The 14,165-nt window shown below is 47.8% G+C and overlaps 1 protein-coding gene across 1 annotated transcript in view; it reads left to right on the forward strand.

Moving 5' to 3' along the window:
• LOC100123801 overlaps positions 1–13,129 on the forward strand; it is a 34,663-nt gene extending 21,534 nt beyond the window's left edge. Inside the window, exons 5-9 of the mRNA XM_001607472.6 lie at positions 9,780–9,947; positions 10,022–10,227; positions 10,326–10,488; positions 10,594–10,767; positions 10,851–13,129. Coding sequence (XP_001607522.2) covers positions 9,780–9,947; positions 10,022–10,227; positions 10,326–10,488; positions 10,594–10,767; positions 10,851–11,054 — 915 coding nt within the window. The 3' untranslated portion in view covers positions 11,055–13,129. The remainder of the gene's footprint in view (positions 1–9,779; positions 9,948–10,021; positions 10,228–10,325; positions 10,489–10,593; positions 10,768–10,850) is intronic.
• The last annotated feature ends 1,036 nt before the right edge of the window (positions 13,130–14,165 follow it).

Raw genomic sequence — 14,165 nt, forward strand, 5'->3', positions numbered from 1 at the left:
CAAGCGGCCGTTACAATTTTCATAACGGCGTGCGGACGTGTATAGTTAAATGCGTATAATAACACCTCGTGCGGTCAACAAGCCTGTGGTGTGTGCGAGAGATAACGTCCGCTGGGCTTTTAATGCGTGTGTTTATGCAAGCGCGCGTTTTAGATAACGTAAGCGTGCTTGGTGTGTACGACAGTCCGCTCTCTGCCAGAACTTTCTTTTGTCGTGTCTTATAGGGGTGTGTGTGTGTGTGTGTGTGTGTGTGTGTGTGTTACCGAATCGGTCGTTCGACCGGCTGTGTGTTTTTTTCACGAAGATGAGTATTTCTCAACGGGGCGACTTTCGAGAGGCGCATGTATAATGTTTTCGAAACTATACCCGAAGCTGAGAACCACTGCGGGAAGATTCGCGCACGCGACAGCCGCGCTTCTCTCTTTTTCCCGATACCGACGAGCACACATCGTGCGGAGTAACGAGGAGATCGCCCGGAGCATACCGATTTTCCGGCGAAAAATAATAAAACTTCTCGTTTTACGGCGCGACGGTTCTTTTGTTCGATCGAGAATGGCATTCCTCCGCAGCCACCGAGTATAAAGATCGCGAGCGCGCATCTAAAGGATCGCTATTACCAGAGCCGTAAATGCGTGCGCGTACGTCGTTAAACCGATTTTATACACCACCTTACCGCAGAGAGCCGTTTCTCGCCGACGAGTTATGCCAGATCGTTTATACATCGCTGCTCCTTTTTACGCAATCAATTTCTCACTAACACTGTCAAAAGTTTATTATTAATTATAAATTCCACTCCCGGCTGGCTGGAAGAAGCGCGATCGTCGGAGAAATCGGCGAGTCAAACGATCGATGCGTCGTAATAAGTTATTGAAAATTATTATAGAGAACATCTCGGCTTGTAGATAAGGAAGGGGTTGAGAGTCGCTTCTCGAAGCATCAGCGGAGGAGGAGCTGCGGAGGAAGGAGAGATACTCGTCCGGAGGTGTGTGCGCGCACGTATAAGAGAGACACGCAGCAGCAGCAGCGGCGGCGGCTGGCATCAAGATATCGCGCGCGCGAGCGCAGGAGTTTGCTCGGCTGAAGGGGCCTGTTTCTCGGAAGATAGAGCACCATAACTCTTGCCGGCGGCCGGCCAATAAGCGAGAGAGAGAGAGACCAAGAGAGAAAGAGAGTCCGATGCAGCGACCGGTCTCTCCCCGGCTCTCGGCCTTCCCAGCCGCTATACGTGTCCCTCTTTGTTCCCCGTGTGCTGATGCAGAATCTCGTGCGCAGGGGTTCATTGCTCGCTGTATCTATAGGCCTGTGTGTATACGTACTGTACCCCAATACGGCGAGTGTGTCGCGCGGAGAAAATGCTAATTTTTTGGATATAACGGCTACGCCGAGCGCAGGCTTGTAATACACGATGCGCTCGCGCGAGATTTAATAAAGTGTCTGCAAATTGCCCGTACTCCGTATACAATGTATCGCGGGAGATAGCGCGCCGCGCATAAGCTAAATGCGGCGTATTTCCTACGGCGTAATGTTCACGAGCTGCAACGCCCGCAACATATCCGCTGCGAATATAAGCCTCCAGCGAGTTTCGATAATCGCTACGCTATAGCCTTATAATAGAGCGAAAGTCTTCCTCGTGTGTATATTTTTCACGGACATCGAGTCACCTTCTCGAGGTCGTTCTCGATGCAACTCCCGTATAGTTACACTATCCAACTCTCGTCAGTAGCACATAACGATCGGTGCGCGCTCTTTCCGCTGAAAAACTGACAGAAACGTAACGAGCCTCGTTTCTCCCTTTGCTTCTTCTTTTCTCTGCGCATCCATACACAGCCCGCAGCATTCCACGCTGGCTCTTATCTCCGAGGCTTGGCGAGATAAATTTTTTGCTCCCCCCGCTTGCATTTTTCGATGCTCCGAAGCGCGATGACTGTAATACCTGCTGTACACCCCGGCGATTACACGAGGGGCAGAATTTTAAAAAGGGAGCCGCGGAATCCTGCACGGGGGAAGAAAAATTAGCGCGCGCGCGCGCACGCGAGAGCCTTTCTAAAGTTAGCCTCAAGGTCAGGCACAATATTGTCAGGTTCGTCGGCGGGAGAGCGCGCAGAAAGCGAAAGAGTCGGCTCCGCCGCGCCTCAAAACCGGATCGCAACGCATATATACATGTATACTGCTGCAGCAGCCGAATGCAGCGCCATTTTTAATTCCAATCCCCTACGGCGGCGTTGGCTTTGGGCACAGCTATCGCGGATAGTCTCAGCGGAGCTATGGAGAACGCGAGCCGATTTTTTAAATCTATATCTGTATGGGTGTCTCGAAGGACCCTTGCTTCACTGCTGACCTTGCCCGACGCTACTCGGATCGTTATACAGCTGTGATCTGTAACGCTGCAGCGTAAATATAGCTATAAACTATAATTCGCTTACGCTGCGCGGCTAATATGTATTATCGGTCGTAACAGGAGATTGGCGTGTTACGTAAATGGGAAAAATCGGCAGCGAGTTCAATTGCAAAAAGCGCCTACAAGGAAGTCGAGAGCGGCTTTTGGAAAGTGAAATAATTCCTCGTGGAAGAATAAAAATAATAGAATGCAAAATTCCCCCCGCTTGACACATTACTTTCACGTCCATTTTCGGTGGCTGTAGGAATCGATCGCTCGAGACTGTCTGCTACAGCGAAATTTCGGTAAATTTAATTCTCAACAATAATAGTCCCCTTGCCAATCGAACAAGGCGACGCAGCGAGACTCGATCTCATCGCCATAATCATCATAATCGAACAAAAATCTCCAAGATTATTAATATTCGACCTCGTTACAAATATCGCGGCCGACAGAAAGCGCGTCTACACTCAGCATTTAGCGCAGCTTCCACATCAGTCGTTCGAACAAAAACTTGCGAAACAGTCGTGGGCTGAAACTATTAGTGCCAAGGTGGCGTTTTATGCTCGATTCATCCCACAGCTGCGAGCGCGACAACAGCGTCTCGTGAATACTCAATCGGCGCAATTCGAGAACGCACATCAAAAAGGAAAGGATCGCACGAGCTGCTTCGGGGGCGTATAGGCCAAAAGTGACAAAGTCGCTTTCGCGCGAAACGAAATCGAAATCTCGCAACGCGCGAAAATGAAATCGACTTTTGATGCCTATCTATCTCTCTCGTGTGTGTAGGATTTCGATTAGAAAGCCGCGAGCGACAGTAGCAGTGCGGATTATTTCGTTCATTGCCAAATTCTATTCGCCTGATTTAGACTCGCATATACGCCCACGCCCCGAGACGCTATTTGAGATTCCGAAACTTTCGACGGTTTTATCCGTTCTCCGGCTTGTTCGAGGCGATGGCTCTTATTAATAATTCATCATGTGGTGTATAAAATACATCGCATTTAGCGAGAATTGTTTCGGGGATAGACGATCCATGTCGGTTTTTACATTTTGATAGTTTGATTTATTCGCGCGGACACACTTTGGCGCGAGTGACTTTCGTTTCGTCTGGAAACGCAATCATTCTTCTGACGTTCGAACTAATACACCGTTTGAAATATATTGTTATGGTTGTTATAAATCCGACTAGAAATCGGAGAGTTTTCAATATCATTAATTAAAACACTCGCCGCGATGCGTATGCATGTAATATGTTTATACCAGCCTGCAAAACGAAACTCTATCGCGTAAATAAACTCTCCGCTTTACGACACCACCACAACAAACAGGCCGGGCGACTAGATTTAAATATCCGCATATCGAAAATCCAGTTCTCGGCGTAAATAGGCGCAAAAAAACTTGCGTAATATCCACGCGCAAATCCAGGTATAAGAAGTTACGTAAAATCGTTACATAAAATATCCAGAGAAGATGAGCACTCGGCGGTTCTTTATAAGTGCATCTCTCCGCGGTGAAAAATGCAGCTCTTCATTGCCGCAGGCCATATGCACGCGGGCGCAATCATCGTCGGGCTCTCTCAGGAGAGAGCGTAATTTCCAACGGGTCCGCGGTACCGATCATCTGCAATTCAAACGATCGGATTCCATTTGTTTATTTGCTTATCCTTCGGATACGATGCTTCGGATCGTCCTTATTGCGCTGTGCGCATACCGGTTTTTACGCGATCCTTCCCCCCGCGTTTCCTCTAGGTATATATAGCTCTGGACACGGTGAATTATGAACGCTCGGGGCAAAAAAGTGTATGTGTTTAATCGATGATCGGTTTCGCGAGGATGATGGAATAAACGCAAGAAAAGCAACGGCGAAACGCAGCGACCGGTTGCTCGATCTTTCTGCCTCTCGATTCCAAAGACCACGATTCTCCTGTTGTTTTTCTGCGCAACTCGATACTGATAAAAGCTTCGGCAAACGACGAGGCGTTTCGACGAAACAGACGTAAGAGCTGCAGCGAGTCGGAATGTCTGTGCAGGAGGCATCGCGATGAGGAGTATAGGAGAAAAAATAAAGCACGAGCATAATCGTTCTTCCACGAAAACCGGTATGGCGGATATAGGTAGACACACACACACGCACACACACACACACACAACAGAGCTTCGGGCGATGCGAACAGATCGGCAGGATATACAACATACCTGCGCTGCGCTGCGTCGTACGTGAGAGCACGTGAACCCGCGCACTCGCGGCTTTTATTGTCGCTCTCGGATCTTCTCGTATACACGTGCGCGCGGGCGATCCTATCTTCTGGAATTCCGATTACGAGCAAAGCGACGCGCTCGTGGTGTGCGTCTCGGGGGTGCGCGCGATATCCATCTCGGATGAGCTGAGGATGATGAGGCGCTGATGTGAGCAAACAATTTTTTGCCTCGTGTGTTTTTTGGTGTTTGAAGCAGCTTTTTTTACGAGACACTCACGAGCGTTCGGAGGATTATCCTTTTGAATTTCTTTAATCGAGCCGGGCGCACTTTACTTTCTCGAGTGAAAGTACGTAAGTATAACCCGTTGTCGAAATTTCCGTACCGGAGGCGATCTTGACGAATGCCCGATCTTGATCGAGCACGTGATTACGTAACTGGAGAACAAAAACTCGAAAGACTATGGTCTCTCTCTCTCTCTCTCTCTCTCTCTCTCTCTCTCTCTCCAGAAAATCGCCTGCGGTGAAGCTTCCGGCGACGCGTCGATGAGTTTTAAATCCATCTATCCGCACTGGCTTTTTCTAGCCTGCAGTGTAGTCCCTCGACCGCAGAGGCTTCGTTTAATCGAATACGATGGACTAATCACGCGATGCACATTGTGTTATCGGAAAAGGGAATTCCGTTGTCTCCGTGAAGTGTACTTCGCGAAGCGAAGTAATGCTACAGCCAGCGAAGCGCGTAATTAAGGTATTTAACAAACGGCAGAAAGAAAGAGAGAGAGAGAGAGAGAGAGAGAGAGAGAGAGAGAGAGAGAGAGAGAGAAAGGACGCAGGGCGGAAGGGACGTCTGGAATTTGCGCTGGTCTTTCCTGAAAACGAGCCGCCTTCGGGGAAGTCGAGCAGCGCCTATACTTGCCAAGGTCAGCGACGAGCAACGAACCTCCTCCGCGCGAAGTAGCTTCCTCCTCGCGCGCCATCTGCTGTACCCCTTTTTTCTCCTTCTATACGTATAAACACGTTCCGCGAAAACACAAAGTCTCGAGATTTCGGTCGACGTCCTCCCTATGATACACATCAGCGATCGAACCAAGTATCACACCGCGGACGACGTTAACGAAGAACGACTGCACGGCGGCGCTTGGTGTCGGGGCGCATTACGGGCAGAAGCAACGGAAATTCGCCGCAAGAGCAAACAGCACGGCAAAAAGAGCGAGGAACGAAGCAAGATAAGAAGAAAGATCGGCTTGTGCTTGAGCGCGGCGCTGTATCCTCTCTTCTTCTTCGCTTCCTTCTCTCTCTTCGCTCGGCTGTTATTCAGCCGTTCCACCTTCTTACTCTTCCTCGTTCTCTCGGCGCTCTTTCTCTCTCTCTCTCTCTCTCTCTCTCTCTCTCTCTCTCTCTCTCTCTCTCTCTCTCTCTCTCTCTCTCTCTACTATCCTGCAGACACGTTAAAGCTCCCGCAGCACAGCAGCATGCACTGACCGGACATCGAACCCGCGAACGAACGCTGCAGCAGAGCGCGAGAGATGTATCCTATAATAACGTGCTGCGCCTTTGGCTATAGGCTCGCCGCCGACGACGACGACGACGACGAAGTTGCGCGTGTGTGTGCGTCTTATTTACTTATAATAAAACCCGCGCGGCCGAGCGGATCACGGGGAATCCGGATAGATGCGGGGACTCCGGCGGCTTTATACACTCTCGTCCTGTACATCTCTTTGTCTTAAACGCCGGAACGTATTACACCGCAAGATTACGTACCGCCAGCGCCAGGAATCACGCTCTCGGCTTAAGGACGAGCGAAGCGCGCGCACACGTTACGCGATATCGTTTTCTATTTCGTTTCCAGCCGCAGCATCCGCGCGTGTATTACTTTTTACGCTTAAAAACGAGACGACGTGACGAGCTGCGCTCGTTTGAATTGGAAATTTACAAAATGAACTTTTCACCGCTGAAACCCAAGCGCCTCGCTTCTTCTTGCGCCTTTTTCCCACAAACGCAGTCTCTGCGCGTAATGTAACGCGGTGAGGAGCGTATACCGACACGCGTGCCCGATGCCCGATTCGCTTTTTCCGCTCAGCTGTGCTGCCGCTGCTGTGATCGTCTAGAATTACTCGTTATAGTCGAGAGCTCGCAAGGTAGAGAGAGAGAGAGAGAGAGAGGAAACGTTGAAAAAATCTCGAGCTAGTGCTATTATCGATGACTTTGTTCCATTGCTTGCGCGAGAGTTTCTGCACAGCTTGTTCCTTCTCGTGTACAGCACGTCCGCAGCGATAATTACCATGTGTCGCGTCGTGTATATGGAAAATTACGGCTGTGTAATGTGCGCGCGAATATGTATATGCAACGCAGTCGTAAATATCGTCCGGAAGGACAAGAATGATGGTTCTTATTAGCGCGGCGTTTTGCCTGTCGCTACTTCTGTTCCGTGTATACCTGTGGACGATGATAACTCGGATTTACAACGCAATTACAACGCGTGTCTTCGCTTTCGATGAAAAAATGCTCGGCGTCGTAACCGCACCCGTTAATTTTATATAAGAGAGATTATAGCCGACCACAAAGGATATCAACGTATGAAATAAACCAAGCAGTGCGATGAAGATATCGAGGTTCAAAATTTCGCTATCCTTGTACTCAAGCATCAGTTTTTACACACACACTTCCCGACGTCGACGCTTCGGTCCCCGCGTTCAATTATGTTCAGCCGACGGCGCAAGAGTTTTCCCATTATACACGCCGTTCGCTGCCCTGTCCCGCGGGAGAATTTTTCAGCGGAAAAACTACCGGTTTCCGAGTACGAGAGCCACGAGGGCTGCTTTGATTGATTGTCCGCGACGTGCAATTTGTATAAACCTCGGGGACCGTGATCGTGATTGACTTTCGGAAGCACTAGCTCAATTACTCCGCGGAGCAGCGCCGAGAGCTATTACGACAATTATTCAAGGCAGCTGGTAGCTCGGGAAAATCCGACAATCGCTATTAATAGCACATATTCGTCAGAGAGATAGACTGTATCACTTAGATGACTAAGATACTCTCTCCCCCCCCCCCTATGACGACCTTCGAGGCGCCGTATTACGCGAGCGAGCGCTGAATTAATCGAAAAGTCGAGAAAGGAAGGATAGCTCGGCATCCATTAGACGCGTGGGCGGATAACGCGACCTTCGATATGAACAAGCGACTCCTCTCGAGGCAAAGGTCAACCACTCGCTTATACTGTAATAACGCGGTTTCGGCTGAATGCCCGGCTTAGGTATAACGAGCCCAGTCATCGGCGAAGCGTTACCCACTGACGTAACGAAAATCCTCAGTTGCGTGGAAAAGTTCTCCAGCTCTCCCGAAGGCTACCAAAAATCAGAGCCGTCTCGAGCATCACTGTAATCATAGACGTACGCCTCTCTCTCTCTCTCTCTCTCTCTCTCTCTCTCTCTCTCTCTCTCTCTCTCTCTCTCTCTCTCTCGAGTCGTCGAGGTAATCGCACAATATATAACTGGACGAAGCGCGGCCGTGGAACGGGATGCAGGTGGCTCGAGGCTTTCTTCCGGGTGCGGCAACGAATCGTCATTAAAGCCATCAGCGCGTGGACGAGCACGCGGGCAGGAGCTGTGTCGATGCAGCGCATGGTATATAGCCAGCAGACCGAGAGCCATAGCAAGCTTTACTATATAGCTAGCTCGGATATATGGAGCAGGCAACGACCTTCGGTCGAGCCTCGTCCCGCGGGCGACCTCAGCAAGGATGCCCGCAATCGCTCGGTGCATCGGCCTCTCTCTTTCCCTCTCTCAGTGTATTATATGGAAAAAGGCTGGGCCGCAGCTCTATCCTCGTACAACATCTTCCGCGCGGCGTTTACGAGGAAGGAGCTGCGCCTCTCCTTCTAAGGCCTACAGCACTGCTTTCCATACATATAGCTCATTTTCTTGCGTGTAAGATTATACCCGCCCCTCTTTCTTCTTCTGCCTCGCGAGAACGCCTGTATACGCATAGCTGAAGCTTTACAGCTACGCGTGTGTGTAAGTGCGCTGCATAGTTGCGCGCGGAATTTTTGCGTGAGTAGAGCTACGTGACCGTGACTTATGATGCTGCGAGTATATACAGGAGAAACGCGTACCTCGTGGGCTGTGCCGGGCTTGTGGATAAGCTTCGCGCCACGCGGCGATCTCGATTGATTATTACGAGCTGCGTTGCGCCGCGCGTATCTATTGAAGCAATTTCCGAGATGATCGAGCTCCGCGCGCAAAGAAGCTATTATGCGCGTTTCTTTGTCGCTCGGCGGCGCGATTGTGAAGAAAAACCCGTGGGACGGGGGTTGAAATGAATGTTTTAGACCTCCGCGGAGCAGAGATGCTTTGCCCGGTAATTGAAATTTCAAGAAACGAAGATTAATTTCCGCTGCGCGAGAACGACATTTTTTTCGTTAGAACGCTTATAGGTTCCCATGATTTAGTCTATGGTCTAACGGTTATACATCGGAGCCGCAAAGTTATGTCTCCGCGCGAACGGTAAAAATCCGCCAACTCATAACTCGTACATTTCGCTACATGCCTCTGTAGACAGTCCATACTCGGCTCGTGCTAGCAAAGTACCGTCCATCACTAACAAAATGACCCGTCTCTTTTTACATCTTTCAGCCCAGCCGTAAAAAAAGTGGCAGCCCGCGAAAAACCAAAATATTCGAACCGCGCGCACAGCGTTCCAGGTCGCGATTCACTGATTGCGCTGTTTCGTTAGCGAGAGCGTCGTTAAGGCACCATTAATGGCGATCGTTTGAGTGAGGCAGCGCTATTGCTCTCTCAAAACCATAACTCGCAAGGCCGCGAAATTCAGCTCGCGTCGCGCGTAGTAGGTGTACACTCGGAGATACGTACTATAATACACTGCGGCTATGATGGGAAGCTGACTCGATCCTACTCCGCAATTAGGCCGGCGTATATTATTGACGGACTCGACGACTGACAATCTCCCGAGAGCTCTTTTTCTTCGCTTAATTGGCTAATTTCGTTGTTATTACGCGCGGGATCATTGAAACTCTCGCGAGAGAGTGTCATTAGAGCCGCTCGGCCAGTCGCGACTCTCGTTACATTCTTTCTTTTCCCTTCGCGTGTTTTTACCCTTATATGCTATAGTTAATCGACGATAAAAAATGAAGCCTTACATTCGACCCGCGAACTAACGAGCTGCCTGTGTTTTGTCTGATTTCAGGAGGACGGCGGAATCGAGTATTTTAACACGATAGTGGTGCAACCACACCTGAAGCTGGTCACGAATCAGGGCAGAGGTTTTCACGTTCGGTGCCGCTACCAGACTCGAGACAAAGTTGTATCGAACGACCAAACTCAAGTAGCCATGCTGCAATCGCTGCCTTTGCAGGTGAGTAATACGCAGCAGCCGATATATCTCGTATACGACCATAGAGCTTACAATTTTTTTTGTTCCTTCCGCAGGCGGCAGCGCCGATGCCGAGCTGCTCGATGAAGATCTACAGCGGCGAGCCGTCGGCCCACCACATCGCGGAGAACGTCAAGATCGGCGACCCCCTGACGCTCGTAATCGGCATCGAGAAGCAGGAGATGTTCGGACTCCGAATCAGCGACTGCATCGTCAGGGACGGCATCGGCTGGGGCGAGCAGCGGCTCATCAATCACGAGGGGTATGCCTTTGTTTAGTAAAGACCGAACGGAGACACTTTCCCCGAAATCCGGAGCGCTATTCTCAGGTGTATTCACGGCTCGTTTTCTCTCCTTTCAGCTGTCCGGTCGACGGCGAGATCATGGGACAGTTCACTTACAGCGAGGACAAAACCGAGGCTAAGGTGCACTTCCAGGCGCACAAGTTTCCATACACCTCGAGCGTCTACTACCAGTGCAACGTCAGCCTCTGCATCAAGCACAAAGGGGGATGCGCCGATACGGTAAGCCTAGTGTTATAATACAATCTCGTCGCATCAATCTCGAGCTACTTTTCGGGAGCCGTATACATATAACAATACGCCGCTCACTCATGTCCATGATCGCAGCCGCCGTTGTGCAACGAAATAGCCCGGCGACGCCGTGACACAAAGGAAGCGAGGAGCGGCGCCGAGGGACTCGACCCAGGCGTACCTGCCACCATCGAGGTCTACAGCGGCTTCTACGTCAACGAGGCCGACGTCGTTCCAAAGTCGGATTACTACGACGTCGCTAAAGAACGGGTAAGCCATTCTTCTTGTACTCTCTATTATATCACATTGCGCCGCTCGCTATATTCTCACATTCAAATGCTAATTCTCCGCAGACGTACGACGAGACGAACTACATCTGCGTGTCCCAGCGGAACTTCGCGATAGGCATCGCGATCGCCAGCATCTTCCTGCTCCTGGCGATAATCGGAGCGATCCTCATCCTCCTGGGCAAGAGGCGTCACAAGAGCGTCTCGACGACCGGCTCCTCGATCTACAGCGGGCCCTACACCAACACTGCCTACAGTCACAGTAGCTAGAGCTACTTATAATAATACCTGCGCACGCGCGCGTTCGTGACTGCAGCGCGCACGCAGAGAACAACCGGAAACACCGAGCGCGCCAAGACAGCAAGAGAGAGACGCCTCCTTTTTCCATTGTTCTCTTCCGCGGTGCAACAGTCTGCCTCCGATGCTGCCTCCTCCGAGTCTATTCTCTTCTCTTGCCGCCGCTCGCGCGTGCATGTGTGTGCACGGCGAGAACGAGCCGCAAGAGAACAACGCGACCAACGGCAGACAGCGACGAGAGCAGCTATATACTCCGATATGCATGTGTGTATATGCAGATGCGGAGGGCAAAGCGCCCGCAGTCTCGAGCTCTGTATACTGTAGGATTTTACGCATAACAATAACTCCCCCCCCCCCATCCTCTCTCTCAAGCTTTATCCCGTGCTCTCATATTAGTAGTGTATTCCTTGAGGCGAAATTTCGTTGCGGTGAGTCGTATTTCGAGCTTTTTTTAAAAGTAAAAAAACAACCTAATACCTTTTCTAGCTTCTATACGCTTATACTTAACGACGCGTCTATTATACGTTTAGTCTTATGTAGGAAAACAGTAAGCGCCTACCCGCAAGCTTTAACTCGAGATCTTGTCTGTATTCGGGACTCACTTTAAAAATTAAGGACAATAAGTTTAGGCTTTGAAAATTCACGAGGAATGAAACGCGTGCCTTGGCGCTTCGTCTACAGCGCGAGACCTGACGGATATAGCTCTATTTATCTACACAGCAGGTTAAGAAAAAAATGAACGTATTTATTATACGCAAGGATAAACTACCTTCTCACACTAGTCCGGTAACAAGCTCTCCTAAGTATATACATCTCATAACTTCGACCGGTCAACCTCTTATTTTTTTTTCTCATTTTTTAATAATGCACGTACATAACAATAATTCTTACATAAAGTCGTAGGAAACGTGTACGAGCTCGTCCATCATGCCCAAATATATTTAATTAACTCGCGATTAATCGTCAAATCTCAAGCTATAGGGCATATCTATAGCTGTGCTAAGGTGAATGAACTCAGTAGTCAGCTAAATCAAATTCCCATTACGGTGATTATAACATTTAAGTGTCTGGTGTCTTGCTCGATTTCTTTCTTTTCTATGCCTTCTTATCGTATACCTCATGTGGATGCGCACAATCAGCTCGTTCGATCTGTTTCTCGAGAGCAGTTACAGCCATACTTGGTACATATAGTAGAGTGACAAGGTGCTGCCCGAAAGTCGATGCTCCTGCAAGCCGATTTTGGTGGTGGGTATACTGTAAACCGTTCGCTATATCGATCCAACTACTGTTGTTCGAGGTTTTATACAAGAAAGAATCAAAAGTCGAAATTCGGTGCGGGATATTTATACGAGTACGTCATCCATATTATGGTGTAGGCAGTAGGAGTGCAATATTACGCGCAGCCTAAGTCTCTTAGCACTTGTGTAGCGTATACTGCGACGGACTGACCTGCGTCGTCGTGCATCCGAGCGGTAAAACGTCGTTGGATATTGTTGCGAGCGCGGCACTGGTTCAAAGTTGCATTGGGGAAGAAGCACGTGATGCTTTGTATAGATTATATAATTTGTCGTATATTATCTGAGAGAAAGAGAGAGAGAAAGGTCTTCGTCATTCCCGCAACGCTGCTCTGGACCCTTGCCCGAAACGGCACCGACGATACTTACAACGAAAGTAATAGATACAAAAATTAACATTACGTCTATGTATATACACTTATTATTGTATCTTAACGAAATGCCTGTTATGAATAGGTAAGAAGATTCATACTGCGCACTACTACTCTTCTGATTATTATAATCATTATTTTTATTATAATTATTACTGTACGCGCCGTATGACTCGTGCTACCCGCAGTGAACTGAAACTTCTCGAATATGCGAATGACGCGCGCAAATAGCGTGTATAGCTTTTCCCTCGCTTTTCCGTATATAACGAAAAGCCTGCGAGCGAAGCTGTGATGGCCATTTGCAACGTTCAGAATTCGAGAAAACTCGAAGCTAATCGTGCATTTGATTATCCATACTTCAATAAAACATTAATGAAATGTACTTCATGTCTTTTTATTTCTTGTCACATTCCTTACTTATACGGCGTAATTATGCAAATATATCTAATGAGATTAACAAATGTCGATATACAAAATATTGAAAAATTTTTCAAATTAAAGCGGCTATGTATTATGTATGATTTGTAAAAAATTACATTCTTACTACAATTATTTTCGTGTACAATCAAATATAATTTGTATATAAACTAAACGTAACAAATATATATATATACCTATACATATATATTCGGATTCGTTTGTAGGAACATGCAGAATAGGTACGTAAGGATTATCAAAATAGAATGCCTTGATTTTATTGAATTATATATAATTCGTTTTTGGAAAATATTGTAATATATATATAATATATATATGTATATAAGGTAACAAGAGATATAATTAGAATGACATGAGTTCTATATCAAATATTTCTTTTTCTCTACGATGCCGTTGTGTCAATGCTTTTTTTTTAAATTGCTTCTATCTAGATGTTTCGAAGCTGGTATTGCTGAGAACGAAAGTATCTCTATCTTATTTTTCTCGTAAATCTCAATAAACTCACTATAGATAATAGAGAATTTTTCGTACATAAATAAACGACTTTATGCGAAAACGTTCTTGGAACGTTGTAACAACAATAGTACAGGAGACGATAATAATATGCGTATATATTCTATACATCAATAAAAATCATCAGCAGCAATAACAACTTCGAAAATAAATCAATGAGATTTACAAAACAAATTAGAGTACCGAACTTACAAATAACGAATAAACAAAAATTCGAAGTAAGGTAACGTTGCATGAGACAATTAATGAATTCTCGTATGTATAGCCAATATTTTTTTTTGTCAAGAGAGAACACGAGTTCGCTACACACTCTTACATAATAGGTACCTCTATTGCGATTTTCTTTGGGATGATAGAAACAAGAATCTGACTTTTTTGGATTGCGTTGTTTGGCTTGGTTGATGCGCTATAGGAAATGTGTAAAGTCGACGGAGAACTTAATAGTGTATATCCAAACAGCAAATAAC

This window comes from Nasonia vitripennis, chromosome 2 (genome assembly GCF_009193385.2).
Source record: "Nasonia vitripennis strain AsymCx chromosome 2, Nvit_psr_1.1, whole genome shotgun sequence".
Taxonomy (NCBI): domain Eukaryota; kingdom Metazoa; phylum Arthropoda; class Insecta; order Hymenoptera; family Pteromalidae; genus Nasonia; species Nasonia vitripennis.